Source organism: Nyctereutes procyonoides, unplaced genomic scaffold (assembly GCF_905146905.1).
Source record: "Nyctereutes procyonoides isolate TBG_1078 unplaced genomic scaffold, NYPRO_anot_genome, whole genome shotgun sequence".
In the NCBI taxonomy this organism is placed as follows: domain Eukaryota; kingdom Metazoa; phylum Chordata; class Mammalia; order Carnivora; family Canidae; genus Nyctereutes; species Nyctereutes procyonoides.
In genome coordinates this window covers 26,175,356-26,199,729 of record NW_026575030.1, presented here as the reverse complement: position 1 = coordinate 26,199,729, position 24,374 = coordinate 26,175,356, and the positions used below count along the sequence as shown (strand labels likewise).

The 24,374-nt window shown below is 36.5% G+C and overlaps 1 protein-coding gene and 1 pseudogene across 1 annotated transcript in view; both read left to right on the top strand.

Annotated features, from left to right (window-relative positions):
- CFAP91 (cilia and flagella associated protein 91) overlaps nucleotides 1–18,151 on the top strand; it is an 89,565-nt gene extending 71,414 nt beyond the window's left edge. The window contains exons 17-18 of the mRNA XM_055316565.1: nucleotides 6,648–6,813; nucleotides 16,231–18,151. Coding sequence (XP_055172540.1) covers nucleotides 6,648–6,805 — 158 coding nt within the window. The 3' untranslated portion in view covers nucleotides 6,806–6,813; nucleotides 16,231–18,151. The remainder of the gene's footprint in view (nucleotides 1–6,647; nucleotides 6,814–16,230) is intronic.
- LOC129504032 (60S ribosomal protein L27a-like) lies at nucleotides 8–453 on the top strand (annotated as a pseudogene).
- Nucleotides 18,152–24,374: the final 6,223 nt, after the last annotated feature.

The window sequence follows — 24,374 nt, the reverse complement described above, 5'->3', positions numbered from 1 at the left end:
CACCAACATGCCATCCAGACTGAGGAAGACCCAGAAACTTCGGGCTACGTGAGTCATGGCCGCGGCTGCATCGGCAAGCACCGGAAGCACCCAGGAGGCTGGGGTAATGCTGGTGGCATGCATTATCACAGGATCAACTTCAACATATATCACCCAGGTTACTTTGGAAAAGTCGGTATGAGACATTACCGCTTAAAGAGGAACCAGAGCTTCTGCCCTACTGTCAACCTTGATAAACTGTGGACCTCAGTCAGTGAGCAGACACAGGTAAATGCTGCCAAAAACAGGACTGGAGCTGCTCCTATTATTTATGTGGTGTGATTGGGCTACTACAAAGTTTTGGGAAAGGGAAAGGTCCCAAAATAGCCTGTCATTGTGAAGGTCAGGTTCTTCAGTAGAAGAGCTGAGGAGAAGACAAAGGGTGTGGGGGGCACCTGCATTCTAGTAGCTTAAAGCCACACGGGGAGGTTCATTAAATGCTAACAAGTGCAAAAAAAAAAAAGAGAGAGAGAGAGAGTAATATAATAATAGTTGGGGACTTTAAGACACCACTTACATCAATGGATATATCATCCAAAGAGAAGAATCAAGGAAACAGTGCTTTGAATAACACAGTGGACCAACCAGATGGATCTAAGAGATATTCAGAACTTTCCCTCCTAAAACAGTGGAATACACTTTCTTTTCAAGTGCACCTGGAACATTTTCCAGCATAGATCATATGTTAGGCCACAAGATAATTCTGAACAAATTTAAAACATTTGAAGTCATATTCTGCATCTATTCCAGCTACAATGCTATGAAACTAGAAACCAACCACAGGTAAAAACTAGAAAGATGACACATGCATAGAGGTTAAATAACATGCTACTCAACAATGAATGGGTCAACCAAGAAATCAAAAGACACTTGGAGATAAATGAAACTGAAAACACAATGGTCCAAAATATCTGGGATGCAGCAAAAGCTGTTCTAAGAAGGAAGATTGGGGACAGGCCAACCTCAAGAAGCAAGAAAAATCTCAATCTAACCTTACACCTAAAGAGGCTAGAAAAATAGCAACAAACCAAACCCCAAACCAGTAAAAGGAAGTAATAAAGATTAGAGAAAAAAATAAACTAAAAAGCAATAGAAGAAGTCAAGGAAACAAGGAGCTGGTTCTTTGAAAAGATCAACAAAATTGATAAACCTTTAGCCAGACTCATAGAGAGAGAGAGAGAGAGAGGAGAGAGAGAGAGAGAGAAGACTCAACCAGAAAAGAAAGAGAAGAAATAACAACTGACATCACAGAAATAGCAAAGGTTATGAGAATATTATGAAAGATTATATGCTAACAAGTTGGACAACCTAGAAGAAATGGATAAATTCCAAGAACTATATAACCTCTCCAAACTAGATCAGGAAGAAATAGAAAATTTGAAGATTGAATATAGCATAGGAGATGAATCAATCATCAACTTCCAACAAAGGTTTAGGACCAGATGGCTTCACAGGTGAATTCTACCAAACATTTAAAAAAGAGGTAATACCTATTCTTCTCAAACTGTTCTGAAAAATAGAAGATGAAGGAAAGCTTTCAAATGTATTCGGTGAGGCCAGCTTTACCCTGATACCAAAACTAGATAAAAGATGCTACAGGCCAGTATCTCTGATGAACGAAGATACCAAAATCCTCAACAAAATATTAGCAAACCAAATCCAAAAATACATTTAAAAATTCACAGTAAGGTAGGATTTCTTCCTGGGATGCAAGGGTAGTACAATATTTGCAAATCAATTAATGTGATACATCACATCATCAACAGAAAGTATAAAAAAACCCACATGATCATTTTAATAGATACAGAAAAAGCATTTGACAAAGCACAGCATTCTTTCGTGATAAAGATCCTCAACAAAGTAGGTTCAGAAGGAACTTACCTCAACATAATAAAGGCCATCTATGAAAAACCCACAGCTGACATTATACTTTTCTCCTAAGATCAGGAATTAAGACAAGCATATCCACTCTTACCATATTATTCAACATAGTATTGAAAGTCCTAGCCATAGCAATCAGAAGAGAAGAAGAAATAAAAGCCGTCCAAATTAGTAAGAAGTAAAACTTCAGCTATTTGCAGATGACATGATAATATATATAGAAAAAACTCTAAAGACTCCACCAAAAAACTACTTGAACTAATAAATGAATTCAGAAGGGTTGCAGGATACACACTCAATATACAGAAACCCACTGCATTTTATACATTTCTAATGAAGTAACAGAAAGAAAAATTAAGATAACAATTCCATTTAGAATTGCACCAAAAAGAATGAAATACCTAGGAATAAACTTAACCAACAGGGTGAAAGATCTCTACTCTGAACACTGTAAAATATTAATGAAGGGAATTGAAGATGACACAAACAAATGGAAAGATATCCCATGTTCATAGATTGGAAGAACAAAATTATTAAAATGTTCATACTATGCAAAGCAATCTACAGATTTAATGCAATCCCTATCAAAATACCAACAGCATTTTTCACAGAACTAGAATAAATAATCCTAACATTTGTATGGAACCACAAAAGACCCTGAATAACCAAAGCAGTCTTGAAAAAAAAGAACAAAACTGGAGGTATCACAAACCCAGATTTCAAGCTATGCTACAGAGCTGTAGTAAAACAGTAAGTTACTGGCACAAAACAGATGCATAGATCAATATAACAGAATAGAAAGACCAGAAATAAACCCACAATTTTAATGGCTGTCAAGTTTTCCACAAAGGAGGCAAGAATATGCAATGGGAAAAAGACAGTCTCTTTAACCAATGATGTTGGGGAAACTGGACAGCTACATACAAAACAATGAAATGGAACCATTTTCTTACATCATACACAAAAATACACTCAAAATGGATTAGGGGCCTATGTGTGAGACCTGAAACCATAAAAATTCTAGAAGAGAGCACAGGCAGTAATGTCTCTGACATTGGTTATAGTAACATTTTTCTAGATATGTCTCCTGACATAAGGGAAACAAAAGCAAAAATCAGCTATTGCAACTACATCAAAATTAAGAGCTTTTGCAGATCAAAGGAAACAGTCCACAAAACTAAAAGACAGCCTACTGAATGGGAGAAGATATTTGCAAATAACATATCGATAAAAGGTTATAAAATATATAAAGAACTTTTACAACTCAACACCGAAAAAAAAACCCCACCACAAATCCAATTAAAAAATGGGCAGAAGACATGAACAGACATTTCTCCAAGGAAGACATAGAGATGGCCAACAGACACATAAAAAGATGCTCACGTCACTGATCATCAGGGAAATGCAAATTAAAACCATGATGAGATATCACCTCATACCAGTAGAATGCCAAAAAAAAAAACAAAAAACAAACAAACAAAAAAAACACATGAAATAAGTGTTGGCAAGGATATGTTAAAAAAAAAAAAGGAACCCTTGTGCACTTACAGTGGGAATGCAGCCATTGTAGAAGACAGTATGGAGTTTCCTCAAAACAATGAAAAATAGAATTACCAAATGATCCAGTAATTCCACTACTGGATATTTACCCAAAGAATATGAGCAGTAATTTGAAAATATGTATGTACCTCTGTGTTTATTGCAGCATTATTTACAATAGCCAAATTATGGAAGCAGCCGAAGTGTCCATCAATAGATGAATGGATAAAGAAGATGTAGTATATATCCATGTTGGAATATTACTCAGCCATAAGAAAAAGAACGAAATCTTTCCATTTGCAACAACATGGATGGATCCAGAGGGTATAATGATAAGTGAAATAAGTCAGAAAAAGACAAATACCATATGATTTGTCTCCTGTGTTAAATTTAAAAAATAGATCAAATCAACAACAACAAAAAAGAGATAAGTAACAAGACTCTTAAGTATAGAGAACAAACTGATGGTTACCAGTTGGGAGATTGGTAGGCAAAGAGGTGAAATAAGTGAAGGGGACTAAGCATTCACTTGACGTAATGAACACTGAGAAATGTTTAGAATTTTTGGATCACTATATTGTATATCTAAAACTAATATAACAAACACTGTTTTTTAATTGTACTGGAATTTTAAAAATTAATTTATCTTGTGTAAACCTCACATATTTACAATAAAAAAATATATAAAGAACCCAGATGTCCATCAACAGATGAATGGATAAAAAAGATATGGAATATGATTCAGCCATCAAAAAGAATGAAATCTTGCCATTTGCAACAATGTGGATCGAACTAGAGGGTATTATGGCAAGCAAAATAAGTCAGTCAGAGAGACAATTATCATATGATTTCACTCATATGTGGAATTTAAGAAACAACATGAAGAATCATAGGGGAAGAGAGGGAAAAATAAAGTGAGATGAAATCAGAGACGAAGACAAACCGTAAGAGACTCTTAACTATAGGAAGCAAACTGAGGGGTGCTGGAGGGGAGTTGGGTGGGGGGATGAGGCAACTGGGTGATGAGCATTAAGGAGGGCACTTGATGTAATGGGCACTAGGTGTTGTATACAATCACCAAATTGTACCTCTGAAACTAATATTATAGTATATGTTAATTAAATTGAATTTAAATTTTAAAAATCTAAGTGAAATAACAGCTTGGTTATTTCTAACAAGCTTTCCATGTTGTGCAGGGGATTTCTGGACAGGTTTAATAGAAATATAACATTTCAGATCACCTCAAGGAATAAAGGAATGGTGCAGCTCTGATGCATTCAAAGAGAAGAAAGAAATATCTTATTTTCCTATTACACAATTGTACTGTAGTTTTTAAACCAGTATCTTCTAGTGATAAGTATTTAGTTTGTTTCAGTGTGTTTTACTATAACTAGCAATGCTGCAAGCAATATATTTTTTTTTATTTTTTTTTCAAGCAATATATTTTATGCAAATCCTGATCATGCTACTGACAGTAAATTTCTAGCAGTATGGTGCTAAAAATAGGGTATGTGCATCTTACTTTTGCCAGGTACTAACAAACAGCCCCCACAAAAAGATTGTTCTCATTCATATTCCCTGTCAGCAGTATATACCAACAATATTTAATTTTCAGATAAAATAATCAGTGTTTCTGTGTCACCTTATAAAAAGGAATCATGTGTTTTCTGTGTCTTTAAGAAAATATGCAACTCCTTTTAATTTTTCTAGGGTCTAAAGTGAGGTCAGCCTGGCTCAAGTCAATTCTAACTGAGGGAATTGAAGGAGGCAGAGAAATAGTGTTTAGTAGTTACTAGTTTGATAACGCCTTCCCCTGGCTTCTCTGAGCTCCAAAGGAAAGAGGGAAAGATGCTGGAGGAAGCCCTTGAGCTGAAGCTCCAAAGGAAAGAGGGAAAGATGCTGGAGGAGGCACTGAGCTGAATGCAGAAGGACTTGTCTGTGAGTGACCTGGGCAAGTCCTTAGCCTCTTCTCTTTATATACATATACCAAGTGAGGAAAGCCATGTGAACAGGGACCACACAATACGACCTTTTGTTTTTCTTTTCAAATAAAAGAACCATATGAATTATATGTACTCTTTACCCCCAGGTTAAGATAACGTATACAGGCTGTTTGAGATACTTTATGATTGAAAAGACCTAGAAGAGACCTATTATAGATGTAAAATAACAGTAATTACCAAATTTTTAAGTGCATGCTAAGTTCCAGACACTGTACTAAGCGTTTAAAAACTACTTTATCTCAATTTCTTAAAGTGGCTGTAGGTGTATTCTCATTTTTTCAATTATGGGAATTATTGCTTAGAGATATTATACAACTTACAGATTTGAACCATGGTCTCTGCGGCTCCAAAGTCCCCATTCTTTCAGTATGAAGTGTAAGTTGCTGTGAGATTTATCCTCTATAAACTCAGATACCTGGATAGCACAGAATCCACAGTACTTCCTGCTCTCCTTTACTAGCTGTATGATTTGGGGCAGATTACTTAATCTCTCTGAGTCTCAGTTTCCTCATCTGAAAATGGGGATATTATTAATATTCTTTTTTAGGGTTGTGGGGTGGTTTAAATGAATATATGCCCACTACTTAAAACAGTGCCTGGCACAAAGTAAGGACGAATGCTAAGTGCTAACATCATCATCATCATGATTAGTTCTTTCCAAGGGAAATGGGAGGCTTGATAATAAATATTCTTAGAATATGGAGCAAAGGCCACCTTCTAAAGCCATAAGCTCAGAAATTCATCATCAGTCAACAAGTATCCTCCATGTCAGGAACAAAAGCTCCAAGAGAAGAATGAGACAAGGTCATTTCAATCTAGTTAAAAAACAAAATGGAACTCACATCATGTGCTTCAGTGCTCCATGGGTTTGTCTGAATTCCAGTGTGGCGATGGTAAATGTGGGCTGACACAATCAGAGGAGCCGTCCTGGAGGAGCAAGGAGCTGAGATCCACATTGGGCTTTGCAGAACGGGTAGGATTTGGAGTGCAGGCATTCCAGGGGAGGGCCGCTGCAGGGGAGAGGAATAGAGGTGAGCCTCATGGGGAAGAGTAGGACTGGATCGAACCAGAGTGGGAGCAGGGATAGGGGTAGCAGGGTAGGACCTCTGTCCTACTTTCTTGAAAATCTTTAGGAATGATTCTGTTCAGACTTTCAGAGTAAAAATTCTTGTCACTTTGTTACAGTGAGGAATGCACAGCAGAAGCATATCCTTGCGGCCCATCAGATCATCCACGGGCACACAGAAGACATGGTCAAGAAGAATTTTGTTGAGCAAGAGCAAGATGAAGAGGTCTCAGACACTGACAAGTCACCTGAGGAAGATACTCAAAATAAAGAATAGCAGCTAAGGTGGGTTTGATTTTTTCATCTGAAAGGAAGCAGAAAGTAGGAGAGGCAGCATCATTCAGCTCTCTGCTCTACCCCAACAGCCATGTGTTTAAGAAAGTGAGACACTCCCATTGAAGCTGGCACATTTCATCTAGGTTATAAAATCTACTATCAAAGATTCTTAGAGAAGAGAGTTGACATTATAGCAGTTGGACTCTTGTGTCCAGAAAACAGGATTCTAGATAATTTTTTATGGGTCCTTAAAGTATATAATGTTATTCCATCACAAAGCTGTAAAATGTGTCCATGTTATTTTTTGTGTGTGTGTGTGTGTGTGTCCATGTTATAAAAAGCAGCTTGTTCTTATGGAGTAGATACAGCCATCTCATCATGCTGGCTGTAAGCACAGCAGAAGGCATGTTTCCTGATTCTAGCCCAGGTACCTCCTGCAGTGTCCACCAGGAGTTGGTCTTAGACTCAACTAAATGTTCCTACTCACAAGACTAACATAGACCAGGTTTTAAATGATTTGAGTATCCATCTACTCAAAAAGATAGAAGATGGGAACCACAACTTCAAGCAGGGCAGCATCAGGTGTTTCTCTTCCTATGGAAGCTCTTACCATATCCACACAGACAAACACATAGCTGTTTTCTTTAGTCCCCCAGTTACAAAGCTCAGGTGCAAGGAAGAGAGATTTACACTGGGTAGGTACAGGACCTGCCTTGGTTTACATGCCTCAGGGGCCAGTGTATCTTATAATGATTCCATAGGCACTATTTCCAGGGTCCCCCTAATGGATTTGCCTGGTTACAATAGTCACCACCCAGGAAAGCTCAAACCTACGGTTTCCTGTGGTATTAATAATTCCTTTATCCTTCCAATCAAATGCTAGTTACCACTTGGAGGTCAAGTAGTGTTGCTCAGTAACAGAGTTGATATAAACGTCTTAACGAATTATTAGGAGAAGAGAGCTAGAGTCCATTTAAAGTAAAGTTCTTGGGGTACCTAGGTGGCTCAATGTGTCTGCCTTCTGCTTGAGGTGTGATCCCAGAGCCCTGGGGTCGAGTCCCACGTCAGGCTCCCCGCAGAGAGCTTGCTTCTCTCTTGGTCTCTGCCTGTCTCTCTGTGTCTCTCGTGAATAAATAAATAAAATCTTTTTGTTAAAAAAGTAAAATTCTCATGAGAATTCTCGTAAGAAAGGGAGTTAATCCTTTGCCTATACCTTCTCCCTCAACTGTCACCTGATGGGACCACATCATGTACTATTTTGGCCTAAGAGTATGCTACCAGGATAGAGAAGGCATAGGCTTGGGGAGAAATTTGTGACCAAAGACCCTCTGCAAAGGAATCTATTGAGGCCTTAAGTTTTAATCAAGGAAGACTGTGGAAGGAATATCAAGATGAGGGGGCAGTTAAGAAGGAAAGCAGAGAAAAAAACTGATAAAGGTACTCTTAAATACCAAGGTATGGCTATAAATTACAGCAGAAAGTCTTTTGTTTTTAATTAATAATGAAATAACCTGTGAAATTTCTGAAGATATAAACCATGTATTTACATGTAATGTTATCCATGTATCTATATAATATAAATTCAAGGGCCAAAAAATGAGATTTTGCCAATCTCATTATTATGATAAAAATCACCTTCAATATTTGGATAGTCCTTTTTCTTACATGAAAATTTAACAAGATTAATAATTTACATAGTTTAAATTGAGTATGTATGCCTTTACTTCTGAGTATAAAGTATCTCTTTATTTTGCTTTATTAAATGTTTGGAACATGATGCTTAGTTGCCCCCTTAATATGTTTTACTCTTTCTTTCTTCTCTGTGGGAAGGAGGGAAGGACAGATGTCAGATGTGAAATTATTTAACAATGCCTAGGGATGTAGAGATGGAACATTCATTTTAAAATATGTTTGATCAGCTTGAAGACAATGGAGAGCTAATAGTGAGGAATTTCTGGGCAAATATCTAAGAGAAGACAAATTCAGAGAGTTAGTTGGTTCTGGCATTTGGAGTAACTTCTTTTTTCCTGAGGGAATCGGCACATCCTAGAAAATGTGGCTAAAAAACTGAGTGATGCTTTCACCAGCTTTGTAAAACTAGAGGGACAAAGACTGTAGTCAAGGTGGAGGCCCTGGTAAGCCTCCTCCATTTGGTTTGCACCTTGGTGGCTCAGTCAGTTAAGCATCTAACTCTCAATTTTGGCTTAGTTCATGATCTCAGGATCCTGGGATCAAGCCCCGTGTGAGGCTCTGGGTTCAGCATGGAGTCTGCTTGGGATTCTCTCTCTCTCTCTCTCTCTCTCTCTCTCTCTTTCTCAAATAAATAAATCTTTAAAAAAAGGTACATAACTCATCTGATTCATAGATGGAGAGGAATTTGGCTCAAGATGAATCATACCTTGACTCACCCATACCTGATTTAGAGGATATTTAGATGAGACTTAGTTGATGCTCTAAGACTTTGGGGGCTATTGGGCTGGAATGAGTGTATTTTGCAGGTGAGAAGGACACCAATTTGGGGGTGGCAGTGGAGGACTACAGACTGTGTCCCTCCAAAATACAAATGTTAAAGCTCTAACCTGCAATATTATGACATTTGGAGATAAGTGCTGTGGGAGATTAGGCATAGATGAGGTCATGAGGATGGGTCCCCCCATTTAGAAGAAGAGACACAAGAAAGCTTATTCTCTTTTTCCTTGCTATGTGAGGACATGGCAAGGAGGCAGCCATATACAAACCAGGAAGAGAGTTCATCCCAGAAACCAGCTATGCTGACATTTTGATCTTGGACTCTTAGCCTCCAGAACTGTGAAGAAATTAAGCTTAAGCTACCCAGTTATGATATTTTGTTAAAGCAGCCTGAGCTTAGATACTTATGTTTAAAGAGATAAAAGTCAGTATTGAAATTTTCAGGATAACTGTAAATCATAAAAATGATATAGCAGATTTGAAGAAAATAGAAATTCTAGGATCTAGGGGTGCCTGAGTGGCTCAGTCGGTTAAGCATCTGCCTTCAGCTCAGGACGTGATCCCAGGGGAACTGGGGGGCACCATCAAACATCTGTCCACCCTGATACAGAATGACCTGAAAAAGAAAGGAAAATAAATAAATAGGCCACTACATCCCCATCTAGACACATAGTACATAACAATAACTATCTGGTAGATAGGAGACGGCACCAAACATCAGAAAACTTTACTTCTCCTCTTACAGTTGTCACCAAGTTTCTACCTCAGCACCAGTGCATAGGTCTATTCTGGGATTCTAAATTCTTATATCCCCAAACTGGAATAACACTGTTTACTTCTAATCCATCACAATATAGAAAATGTCTTTAATGCAATCTTACTATCAGCCCATACATATTTTTATTCAAATAATTTCAAAATAAAAAGTTTTTAAAAATTAGCACTGCCATTCTCATGCTTACTAGGTGACAAAATGATAGATCATAGTTATAGCCTGAATATAAACGAATGTCATAAGAGGGAAGAAGAGTTGTGGGTCATGATTGCTCTTATGTCAATTTCTATTATCAAAGTCAACTATTTATGAGAGATTGAAATTTTTCAGGATAACTGTAAATCATAAAAATGATATAGCAGATTTGAGGAAAATAGAAATTCTAGAATCTAGGGGTGCCTGGGTGGCTCAGTCAGTTAAGCATCTGCCTTCAGCTCAGGACATGATCCCGGGGTCCTGGATTGAGCCCTACTTTGGGGTCCCTGCTCAGCAGGAAGCCTTCTTCTCTTTCTCCCTATGCCTCTCCCCCTGATTATGCTCTCTCCCTCTCTCTCAAATAAATAAGTAAAATCTTTTAAAAAAAATTCTAGAATCTAAAAATACAGTAATCAATATGAGAAACTCAATGAATGGATTTAAGAGCAGGATAAATACAGCTACAGAGGAAAATCAATAAATTAGAAGATAGGGCAGAAGAATTTACTTAGAAAGAATAAAGGAACAAAAAGGTGGAAACTACAGAAGAAATGCAAGGTAGGATAATTTAATCCTTAGGAAGAGACAGGACAGGAGTAGGCATGGACCACTGATTCAAGAAATTTGACTACTAGGAGAAATATGTTAGGAAGTCATGTGTAATGTGAATTTTTTAAAAACAATGAAAGACTCAATATTTGACAAACCTTCTTAACCCCAAGCAAAAAAAAATTAAAAATCTATACCTAGATACATTTTAATATGACTACTGAAAACAAAAGAAAAAAATCTGAAGTTTTCAGAAGAAAAAAAAGTTTTCAGAAGAAAAGTATGTGAATTGTCTTCAAAAGAGCAATAATTAAGCTGAAGTTGACTTCTCATCAGAAACAAAGCCAGAAAATAATCGAATTATAGTTTCAAAATGCTAAAATAGATTAAAAACATAGGATCTATCCCATGCAAATATATCCTTCGAGAATGACAAAGAAAGACATTTTTAGATAAATGAAACAAAATTTATCACTAGGAGATTTTTCACTACAAGAGATTACTCGAGGGTGTTATACAAACAGAAGGAAGATTATCCCAGGTGGAAAATTGGAGATAAATAAAGAATATGTGGATATTTATTGACTGCATAAAACACAGTAAGAAAAAGCAACACTAGTGACATTAGAGTTAGCATAAGTAGTGTGGGAGTCCAAAATCCATACTTGAACTAAGTTGTCCTAAGATACTTGCATTATCTAGGAGGGGGATAAAATGCTATTTAATATTATCTTTGATGACTCAAGGCAACAGTCTGTAACCTCTAAGATAACTCCTAAAGCATAGTAGAAAGATGTATGACATCTAAACTAATAGAAGAAAATGGAATAAAAAAAACCCATTTAGTATAAAAGGAAGATAGGATAGGAAAAGAAAATAAAATGGTAGATGTTTATCATTGATTCATCACTCATTTATATTAAAGAGCTAAATGCTCAAAGTCAGAATTTGTCAGACTGAATAAAAACTAAATCCTGTTTGTAAGAGGCATATACAAAACCTAAATATACAGAATGCTTACAAGTTAAAGGGTAAAAAAAGATACCATGAAAACATCATCCACAGGAAAGCAGATATATTAATATTGAACAAAGACAACTTTAAGGCAGAACGGCCTATTAGACAAAACGGACAGTTCATAAAGATAAAGGTTTTAATTCATTGTGAAGGTATGAGTCACAAATAGGAATGTATCTAATAACCTGGCCTCAACTTTTTTAAAGCAAATTTAATAGAACGGCAAATCCAAACTAATTCTAGGAAATTTTAATCTCTATCAGAAGCTGATGGAGCAACCAGGGGGAAGAAAAAAGAAATGGAAGGCATAATTGAGAAATTTGATGTAATGCACATTTATAGAATGTTACACCTAACAAGTACTGAACGCATAATTGAGAAATTTGATGTAATGCACATTTATAGAATATTACACCTAACAAGTACTGAACGCACATTATTTAAGGGCACACACAACAAACACGTACAAAAACTGACTATATACTGTCCTAAAGCAAATGTCAACCATTTCAGAGTTGAAATCACGCCAAATGTGTTCTTTGATAAAAATGCAATGAAACTAGAAATCAATAACAAGATAATTCTAATATGTTTAAAAATTAAGAAATACAGACATTCATCAAAGAAAGTGTCAGAACTAGAAAATATTTTGAACTGAAAAATGACAAAAATGTTGTGTATGTATCAAACTTGTGGAATGCTGTTAATGTGGCACTTAGAAATTTGTAGTTAAAGGCATTGATTTGAAAAGATGAAAATAAGACTAAGCATCCTTTTCAATAAATTATAAAAAATGGTAAATTAGATACAGAAAAGCAAAAGGAAAGAACTAATACAATAACAGCAGAATTTAATAAAACAAAATAAAATTTGAAGACAAACATTATGCATAAGTTACGGGAAAAATTTAATAAAACAAAATAGACATATCTTCTGATTTTAGGTAAGATGTACGTAGCTGCAACATTTAGAGAAAACGATAGATAAATAGTAAACACCATATTTTCAAAGACATTGGAGAGCTGTGAAAATCAAAAGGACTAGATGAATTATAACAGCAGAGAGGAAAGTCCTTCCTCAGTGATCTGAGATACTGGCCATTTTCTTGCCTTGGGGATGGCCAAGTTTGGAATAAGCTTGGGCTCAGGTTTGCCAGGGGGCAGAGGGTCTTTATTCACTAGGGGAAACAGAAACCAGCAAGACTCTTAAAATCAGTACAGGCAAGCATGATGGATTGCAATCCAGAGGAGCTCCAAATGTAAGGGCAAATTTCCCCCACAGAATGTCAGCATTAGCTTTTGGTGGATAAACTTTTTACTAGTGAAAACATGTTTGAATCTAATGTGTGTTACTTAACCAGCTCTTTCTTCTTCTTTCTTTCTTTCTTTCTTTCTTTCTTTCTTTCTTTCTTTCTTTCTTTCTTTCTTTCTTTCTTCTTTCTTTCTTTCTATTTTACTTATTTATTCATGAGAGAGAGAGAGAGACGCAGAGACACAGGCAGAGGGAGAAGCAGGCTCCATGCAGGGAGCCCGATTGGGGACTCGATCCTGGGACTCCAGGATCACGCCCTGGGCTGAAGACAGGTGCTCAACCACTGAGCCACCCAGGCATCCCTAACCAGCTATTTCAATGGTGATCTTCACTCAGTCTCGTGGATTTAACCATTGTTAATTTATTGTTCCATGATTTTTTTGTTTGTTTGTTTTGGTCAGAAATAGCTGTATACCCTGACTTGCTTACCTCAATGATACTTGATGGCTTAGCAATCTTTCAGTGTGAGTTTTTCAGCTCAAACTAAGATTGAGATTTTTCTAAGTAAGAAAATTACCCTTATCTACTATTATGGAACAATGAAAGGCTTTGGAAATTAGCTTTTGCTGTCGACTTGATACTATTTTTAAATGAATCCAACCTAAAATTACAAGGCGATGGGCAGCCCCGGTGGCCCAGCGGTTTAGCACCGCCTGCAGCCCGGGGTGTGATCCTGGAGACCTGGGATCGAGTCCCACATTGGGCTCCCTACATGGAGCCTGCTTCTCTCTCTGCCAGTATCTCTGCCTCTCTCTCTCTCTCTCTCTCTGTGTGTGTGTGTGTGTGTGTCTCATGAATAAATAAATAAAATATTTTTAAAAAATAAAATGAAATTACAAGGCGAAACAGAGCTTATATTGCAGAATTTGCACTACGGTAAAGTCATTTCAGAATCACTAATTACTAACACTGAATTACAAGTAATGGCCAGCTGCTTTATATACTTGCTGTGCTGTCAAAAGTTAAAACAAGAAGCAAGATTTTAATTCCCACATATATCTGCAGTGAATATGTTTTCTGAGTTTAAACTACACCTCCAGGAGCATTTTTTGAAACCTGAAACAAGTGCAAAGGAAATTTTTCTATTCCAAAGTCTCTTTTACTGTGCAATGGAAGAATGTCCACTTAACCTTTGACTGGAAGTGATTACTATGTGTCGTAATGGCGTGCTAGGAGGGAAGTATCAAGAGACGGATCTAACGGAGTTCTGTAAATGCCTCCCAAGCAATAAATACGCAAAATCAAAAACATATGTTCATGGGTTGATATCAGTATTGGCAGCACCTGTCTGTATGTCAGACATTTTCAAAGCTGAAATGTGGGTGGAGGTCTCATTGCAAATGTTTGTCTGCTACTAGTGATATGTAATCAGTTTTGATGATCTGAACCTCAATTAAGCAAAATGTTATCCCTAAATAAAACTTCCATTTTTCTCATTAGTAGACCTATATTAAAAAATAAACCTGTCATCATTATTACTATCTTTTGAATTTTATCAATAAAAATTTTGTGGAAATTTGTTTTCTCTTGTTGAGGACCCACATAATATCCTTGATTTTGTTTACTGACCCACAAAGCCTAAAATTCTTACTATCAGGCCCTTTGCAGAAGTTTGTCAATTCCTACTATGTAGCAATTAAAATGAATGAAGGAGAACTAAATACAACATGGATGAATCTTGCAAATATAGTAAGTATCGAAAGAAGCCAAATCCAGGGATGCCTGGGTGGCTCAACTGGTTAACCATCTGCCTTCAGCTCAGGTCATGATCTCAGGGTCCTGGAATTGAGCTCCGCATCGGGCTTTCTGCTTAGCAGGGAGTCTCCTTCTCTCTCTTACTCTCCCTGTGTTCTCTCTCTCTCAAACAAATAAATAAAATCTTTTTTTTTAAAAAAAAAAAAAAAGGAAAGAAGCCAAATCCAAAAAGAAACCTATAGTATGAGTCTATTTATATGGAATTCAAAATCAGCACTAAACTGTGGCACTTAGGAGGTAAAAAAGAAAAGCAAGGAAATGAATACTGTAAAAATCAAATAAAAATCAGAATAGTGGGGCAGCCTGGGTGGCTCTGTGGTTTAGTGCCGCCTTCAACCCAGGGCATGATCCTGGAGACCCGAGATTGAGTCCCACATCAGGCTCCCTGCATGGAGCCTGCTTCTCCCTCTTCCTGTGTCTCTGCCTTTCTCTCTGTGTCTCATGAATAAATAAAATCTTTTTTTAAAAAAATCAGGATAAAAAAATAAAATAAATAAAAAAATCAGAATAGTGATAATTTTTAGAGGTTAGGGAGAGGGTTGTGATTGCAAAGGAGTAAGAGGGAGCTTATAGGACTTCTTCACCTGGGTAGTATTTAGACAGGTGAATATTTAACATGTATTCACCAAGCTGCACATTGGTTTTCTGTTATTTTCTCATATGTGTCATACTCTTTAATTAAAGCTAGAAATAGGGATCCCTGGGTGGCGCAGCAGTTTGGCGCCTGCCTTTGGCCCAGGGCACAATCCTGGAGACCCGGGATCGAATCCCACATCGGGATGGAGCCTGCTTCTCCCTCTGCCTATGTCTCTGCCTCTCTCTCTCTCTCTCTCTCTCTCTCTCTCTCTCTCTGTGTGACTATCATAAATAAATAAAAATTTAAAAAAATAAATAAAAGCTAGAAATATGTGTGCATATATACAAACATATATACATCCATGATGCTTGCAATACACATAAAATATTTCTGGACAGATCAAGAAATTGGTTAAGTATTGTCAGTAGGCTTAGGGACTGGGAGGAAATATATTTTCCTCATGTTCATTTCCTTTTGTAGTCTGAATTTTTTTACAGTGTACACATATTAAGTTTTCAGTTATAATTCAGCTAATATAAAGTTTATAAGTGCTATAATTTGGAAACTGAGACCCTGTGAGTTAAGAAACATTTGGATCATGGGGCTCATAAGTGGCAGAACTAGGATATTTCTGGTGATGTCTGCCTTTTGAACCAAGGCTCCGTATAATTGCATCACAGTAATTTTTTGAATGTATTGTTCTGATAATAATTATTTCTTAAAAGATGACATAAACATTTGTGGGTTTTTATGTGTTGTTTGTTTGTTTGTTTTACAGATTATCTTTCCTAAAAGAAGCTGTGCAAATCATCATAAAGAATTCCTATATCTGTGCTTCTTCCAAGATGTACAGCTCTTATGGACTTGTCAATGTGTAATTCATGAGGAAAGATCTTTATTTTCCATAAACTTCCAATAATTTAAAATGATTTTCAGTAATAATAATCAAATGAAGGAGTTTATTCTCTTTGGTGTTTCCCAGATGCTCTACTTCAAGAGAAAATTTTCTTATGTTTCATTTCAACATTTTGTTAACTACGAGGATATTCTGGCTTAATCAAACAAAAAGAAATGTTACTGAATATTTCTTACATAGTTTTGGCTTGATATTCATGGTACATTGACCTTATCTGCTAAGTTTGAAAGCATGCATACTCCATGACCTGGCATTTCACCTCCTAGATATATACTCAATAGAAATACATGAGTATATGCATCAACAGGCATAACAAGAATGTTCACAGCAGTACTTTTCTTTATAGCTCCTCAACTAGAAACCCAAACATTCATTGACATTGGAATAAAAAAATAAGCTATGGTATATCAATATAATGGCACATCAACTTAACCTTGAGCTTTAGATCTAAGAATATTTATGCAACACCCCTATAGAGAGGGTGCTGTTAGAGAGCAATCTGCCCACCCTGTGTGTTGACAAACATTAGGATCCCTCCTCATTTAAAGATTGGTAAATAGGAAACAAACAAACCCTAAAAACAAAAGTATCAACAACAAATCTACCTGAGCCCCATGCATGTTACTCTGAAAGCAGAATAAAAGCCTATCTTAGAAAATGTCCTTCTATAGGAAACAAGAAAATCTTCAGAAGCTACCTGCTGGTGATTTTAATAGGAGGCAAAAAGAAATGGCCTCAGGAAACTGAAGCAGAGAATAATAAGAGCAGATGCCAACAGAGAGTTGCAGGCTGGAAAGAAAGGAAAACTGGCTAATGTGAAAAAAAATGCAAAAAGATTTAAAAATCCAGTGAAACACATTTGGATGCAGTTTAAAGAACAAATTTCACAGCAGAGAATAAAAGAGGTGATGTTGCTAATGAAATTAAGTCATCCAGTATGGTTTGGGAAGGATAAAGAGATGAAAATGACAAAGAGGTTAGCTCTGGATGACCAATCCTACAAGCAGTAGGAAATCTTAAAGAAGAAACCAAGACAAATAAAATAGTTTTAATAAAAGATTTTCTGAGCTGAAAAAATACTTGATCATACAACTTTGGAAAGGTTTACCTTGTATTAGGATAACTGTGATCAAGGTAACTTTTCTTTGCCTGAGAATCACTGACAAACAGAAAAGCACTACACAATTAATGAGGGAGTTGAGTTTTGTTCCTTTAAAAATGCTAACCTGATTGAGGTAAAAGTTATTCACTTGTAAAATAAAAAATCAGGGACACAAGACAGAATGAGAAGAAGCAAATTAGGCAATGGGATAGAAAATGGTGGCAGGGTGGGCTGTGGGGAGTGAAGGTGCTATACTATAGCAGGCAACAGCAGACTTATTCTGTAAAGAGCCAGATAGTAACTATTTTAGGTTTTGTGGGTTAGTTTCTGTTGCAATTACTCAACTCTGCCATTATAAGGTGAAAGCAGCAATAGGTAACATATAGAAGGCACATGGTTGTGCTCCAATAAAACTTTACAAAAACTGACAGCAGCCAGATTTGGCCCTTGAGCTGTACTTTGCCCATCCCTGCTATATAGCAATGAACTGAAGTTGAAATCAATACCTACTTTCATAAAGTGTTTAAAGCAGCTTTTAATAAAGAACATATAATGAAACAATATTTTCTATTTTCAATTTTTTAAAAGATTTATTTATTTATTCATGATAGATGTAGAGAGAGAAAGAGAGGCACAGGCACAGGAGGAGAGAGAAGCAGGCTCCATGCCAGGAGCCTGACGTGGGACTCGATCCCGGGACTCCAGGATCACGCCCTGGGCCAAAGGCAGGCGCCAAACCGCTGAGCCACCCAGGGATCCCCTGAAACAATATTTTCTAAAACAATCTTTATGCAGTCTTCAAAAACTAAGATTTGTTTTTAGGCAAAAAGGAAAATACAAAGTAATACAGAATTCTCATTAGCTAACTGAAGTTTACCAGGAGGGGAAAATTTTCTGTTACTAGCAAACTTCTACTTATAATGGCTTTAGTTAAAACACCTAAACTTTAATAACCATTGCTCTTAAAAATAAAAGTGATGAGCAAAACTCATGTTTAAAGCATGCGGTCATGGCAACTGAAGCTATGTAGTTGGTTGGGACTAGTCAAATAATCAATAGCAATACACAATCACAATGAGCTGATTTTTAAAGTAGAAAATTTTTTTTTCATGGATGCATAATCATATATAGTGAACCTTCGTGCCACTTAACAAAGGCATTGCCTCTTCTCAACATGCTTAAGAACAGGCAAGGTAAAATCCAAGGAAGAAGTGTGTAGTGTGAGTAAAGGATCTCTTTGGGATGAGAAACCATTAAGTGCAAAATTGTTAGAGATTCCAAATCTTTAGGTGCAGAACCCGAGACAATTTAAAGGCTGAGTATACGTTGATTCAAGAGAACTCTCATCCCCGTCCTCAATTCTGGACCCTAGTACCTACCTGGGAGTAGAGTTGCACCTACTAAGATGACTTGGAGTACACTTTTATGCAGAAAACTACGCAGAGAAGTAAAGGCCCAGTTACCAGTAGAATGGAGAATGCTAGCTGGCAAGAGTGATATAGAAATGGCCTCCAACTGTGTTTACCACTTGGCCTTCATTCCACCAAGTGGTAAGCACAGTTGGTTTTTTTTGTTGTTGTTTTGTTTGTTTTTGTTTTTGTTTTTTTAAGTTTCCCAAGTGATCTAATGTACATTCAAGACTTAGGATAGGAGAAATCTTTCCCAAAGTAACTATCCCTCCCCAAGTACTGACCATTCAGAAACTTACTATAGGAGACATATCTTTAGTCTAGGCTTTAATGATATTTTATTTCTAAAGCCTCAAAGATTGAAAAGACTAGAAAAAAATTGTGGGAGCAAACACAGGCACTGAGCACAATCATAACACTTGTACTTCCTCTGCCGTAGCCCATATCACACTTGATTATAATTGCCTGCATAATCATCTCTCTCACCAACTGGACTGTTAGCTCTGAGATGAAGGCAGGAGCTATGCCTCATAAGTACATTTGTTTTTATTCCTGGTACCTGACACAGTTTCTGGCACGTGGTAATCTCTCAATAAGTATTTATTGAATGAAATTCTACACACTTAATATTTGTAAAAGCAAATAATTCTATGATTTGGAAGAACATTTGTGAATATTTTGGTATTTTATGCTATGAAATGAGTTTTTAAAAATAAAATTCTTGATTTATAATATTCATTTCTAGCAAATAAAGATATAACTTTTTGTGTTTCAACTGGTGAATATTACACAGGAACCAAGTAAGTCATAAAGGGTGTAGGAGCTTCTATACTACATCCAAAAGGGAGTTTATCCACTTATTCTGTACAAACAACATTAACAACTTTAAAAACCTCCGACAGAGGTTTTAGAGAAATGTTTTTCTCAATAATATAGAGAAAATAGAGGTTAAAGGCATCATATTAAAATATAACCATAATATCAGCTTCTAATTATGACAGAAAGAAGAGGCCAGCAATTCTTCTCCACTAATAGGTAAGTAGGTAGATAGATGATTGATTGATAGATAGATAGATAGATAGATAGATAGATAGATAATAGATATAACTAGACAAAATTGTAAAAAAAAAAAAAACTCACCCATTTTAGGGCCTAGAAATCTCAGAGATGGCCAACACTTTAAAAACCTACTAAAGATTCAGGTAAGAACAGCACAGGTCTACACTACCCCTAACCCCCATGCAGCTCAGTCTGCAAGAATGGCAGTCTTCCAGTCTAGCAGTTCTGTTGCCAGAGAGGAAAGACTTAATTTAGGGTGGGGAGATGGGGAGAAATCTTGTGACATTACATGCTAAAGGTATCACCTTCTCAGTAGTTGATAGAACAATTAAATAAGAAATCGGTAAAATTTTAGACAATCTGAACAACACTACTCATTGCCTTAAGCTAATGCTAATCAGAACACTACACCTAACTACCACAGGATATACATTCTTTTCAAATGTACATAGAACATTTGCTGCGATAGATCATATCCTGTGCCATTAAACAAGTCTCAATAAATTCAAAGAATTGAAATAAAATATGTTCTCTGGATGCAAATAATTAAATTAGAAATCAAAAGAAAAAAGTAAAGTTAGAAAATCCCCCAAACATTTAGACATTAAACAATAAATAGCTTTTGGATCAAAAAGACATCACAACAGAAGTTAGAAAATACTTTGACCTGAATGATTGAGCAAATATATCTTTGAAATTTATGGGATGTAACTAAAGCAGTCAACAGATAAATATATACTTTTATATGCTCATGTGAGAAAAGAGTTTTAAAACCACGTAAGTTTCCACATGGGAAAGACACAAAAAGAAAAAGCAAACCCAAAGTAAGTGCAGCAGATATTTTAAGAACAGAAATCAGGGCAGCCCAGGTGGCTCAGTGGTTTGGCACCTGCCTTCAGCCCGGGGTGTGATCCTGGAGAGCCGGGATTGGGTCCCACGTTGGGCTCCCTGCATGGAGCCTGCTTCTTCCTCTGCCTGTCTCTCTGCCTCTCTCTCTCTTTGTGTCTCTCATGAATAAATAAATAAAATATTAAAAAAAAATCAATGAAACAATAGAGATAACAAAACCAAAATTTTGTTCTTTGAAAAGGTTAATAAAATTAATTCCTAGCAAAACTTGTTTAAAAAAGAAAACAAATTTCAATGTCAAAATGAGAGGGAGTATCATTTTGGGGAGTGAAAGAAGGAATGTCACTACAGGTCCTATAGGCGTTAAAAGAATAAGGGAGTATTTGGAAAACTTATAACAGTAATTTGATAGCTTACATGGAATGGACAAAGTCTTGAAACAATTTACCAAAACAGATATAAGAATAAAATGCAATTTCTGAGTAGCTCAATACCTGTTAGGTAAATTGAATTTTTGATAAAAAAAATTTCCCTCAAAGAAACCTTCCAAACCAGATGGTTTCAGTGGTGAGTTCATCAATCAATCAAATAAATGAATTCAATCCCATAAATTCATCCAACATTTAAGGATACTGATACTAATTTTATACAAACTCAGAAGATAAAGAGGAAGCACTTCTTGATGAAGTTTTGGAATGTAGGTGAAGTTTGGTGGGGTGAGGTCCAGAACCGACAACCAAGAATTCTTGAGATGTCTTTGGTACAAAATGGTGGTTTTATTAAGGCCCGGGGACAGGACCAGTGGATAGGAAGAGCTGCTCTCCTGGGCCTGTGAGGGATGGCTGATTCCATCCCTCACAGGGGGATAGCATACTCTAAGGAATTTTGGAAGCAAGGTTTCCAGAACCTTGAAAGGGCTAGCTATTGTTGGGGAAACGTCATTTATTTTCGTCTAATAAAACCTGAGTCATAAGACCCTTCAGGTGTGTATCGGTGGGCCACGTGCTTGGGGATGATTGCCAACATGTATCTTACAGGGTAGAAATAAAGCAAATTTCTAAAAGTTTAGATTGCCTTTTGCCCTTAGCAAAGTATTAACATCGAGGCAGTTGAGTCTGTAGACTCTGCCTGTTTCAAGGACTTGTCAATGTGCTGCCCCAGGCTTGTGCGTTGTCTTCAGCTAGCCCTGTTCCCCCATCACTTCATATCACACTTTAAGAGGCCAGTAAAATCATAATGCCAAAACCTAACAAAGGTAAGAAAATAAGGTTAAATATCTATATCCTTCATGAATATAGATGCAAAAGTCATTAAGAAAATGTTACCAAATCAAATCCAGCACTACATGAAACAAAACAAAAACCAAGACAATACATCAGGATCAGTGGATTTATTCCAAAGATGCGAGGTTGGTTCAAGATTTAGAAGTCAATATAATTCACTACATTAATAGGAAAAAAGGATAAAAGCATTATGATTTTAATAATCAAAGAAAAATCAAAATGCCTCTCTCATTTGGGATTAGAAATTCTCAAAAACAAAACAAAACAAAAAAAAAACCTAGGAATAGAAAGTAACTTATTCAATCTAAACAAAAGGATCCATATACAAACGTGCAGCCTGCATAATATCGGATGGTGAAATACCGGTGGTGAATACCACCCACCTCAATACTGGTAAAAAAAAAAAAAAAGGCAAAGATATCCACCCGCACCATTCTATTCAATATTAATTAGCTCTAAATGGTGCAATAAGGTAAGGGGGAAAAAGCATAAAGATTGGAAAGGAACAATTAAAACTAAAAACATTTTGCAGAAAACATCATTGTTTACACAGAACAACCTAAGAAATATTAAAGAATGACTCCTGGACAACTACTATTTAACAAAGACACAGGACACAGGCCAATATACAGAAAAATATGTATGACTATATACTAGCAATGATTGGAAGATGCAAAAAAATTAAATTCTATTCACAGTAGTATTAAAAGACCTAGACAGTTAAAACTTAATAAATTTAACAAAAGACATAGAAGACCTCTGCACTGAAAACTACAAAACACCATGAAAAAATTAATGACCTAAATGAAGAGATATACAATGTTCATGAACTGGAACACACAATGCTATTATGATGTTGACTCTCCCAACTAAATCTGTAGATTCAATGCAATCACCAAACAGCAGAGGCATTTTGATAAGTTGATTTTAAGATTTACATGGTAAAACAAAGGGCTAAGAAAGAGCCAAAACAATTTTAAACTGGAGGGTATTATGATGAGCGAAGTAAGTTCAATCGGAGAAGGACAATCATTATATGGTTTCACTCATACAAGGAATATAAAAAATAGTGAAATGCATAGGGGAAGGGAGGGAAAATGAGTCGGAAAAATCAGAGAAGGTGACAAAACACGAATGACTTCTAACTCTGGGAAACAAACAAGGGGTAGTGGAAGGGGAGGCGGGTGGGGAGATGGGGTGACTGGGTGACGGGCACTGAGAGGGGCACTTGACAGGATGAGCACTGGGTGTTATACTATATGTTGGCAAATTGAACTCCAATAAAAAAATATACATATTAAAAAAAAAAGAGCCAAAAAGCCATTTTGAACAAAGTTGAATGGTCCATGCTACCTGATTTCAAAACTTGCTATAAAGCTGATTCTAAGACTTGCCAAAAGATAGCATAATGTTAGCATAAGGGTAGATAAATAGATAAATGTTACAGGATATGGAGTCCAGATAGTGGCCCATTCATTTACAGTTAGTTTTTGACAAGGTGTCAGAGCTATGTAATGGGAAAAGGAAAGTCTTTTCAACAAATGGTACTAGAACAACTGAATAAATGAAGGGAGGAATGAGTCTTGATACCTACATCACACAAACACAAATATTAATTTTGTATGGATCTCAGAATTTAAAGCTTAAACAGTAAAACTCCATGAATAAAACATAAGAGAATGTCTTCATGACTTATCTGCAGAGGATCCAAAAAATACTTATCACAAAGAAAAAGACTAATATGCCTATAGATCCTTCTGAAGAGGGGTTATTCACCTTTATGACCAAGATGGACACAAAACCCAATACACTTCTGAAATAGGCTTTCTTATTTCATTGATCACCTTTCTCAAAAGGACCCTTACCTGTATCATTTCCTTGTACAGAGAGGGGAACGGAGACATACACAAAGAAATGAGGCATCCCACTAGCATTGGTGATATCAGCAAAATGGCAGAGTTAGCAGCTCCAAATTCCTGTCCTTCCCTAGAAACATTAAAGAACAAACAGCAACTATTAGAACCAACTTTGCCTGGGCTCCTGAAAAAAGTCAAAAGTTTATAACAACCAAGCAGATGCTGAATCAAAAAAAGGACAACTTAAAAATGGTAGGAAAGCGATCACGGGACTTCTGGGGAAGATGGCCGAGTAGGAGGATCCTAGACTCACCTCCTCCCACAGATACACATATATAACACCCACATCAGTATAAATAACCCAGAAAATGACTCGAAGACCGGCAGAACAGACTCTCCACGGCTAAATGTAGAGAAGAGGCCACAGTGAAAAATGGTAGGGAGAGCA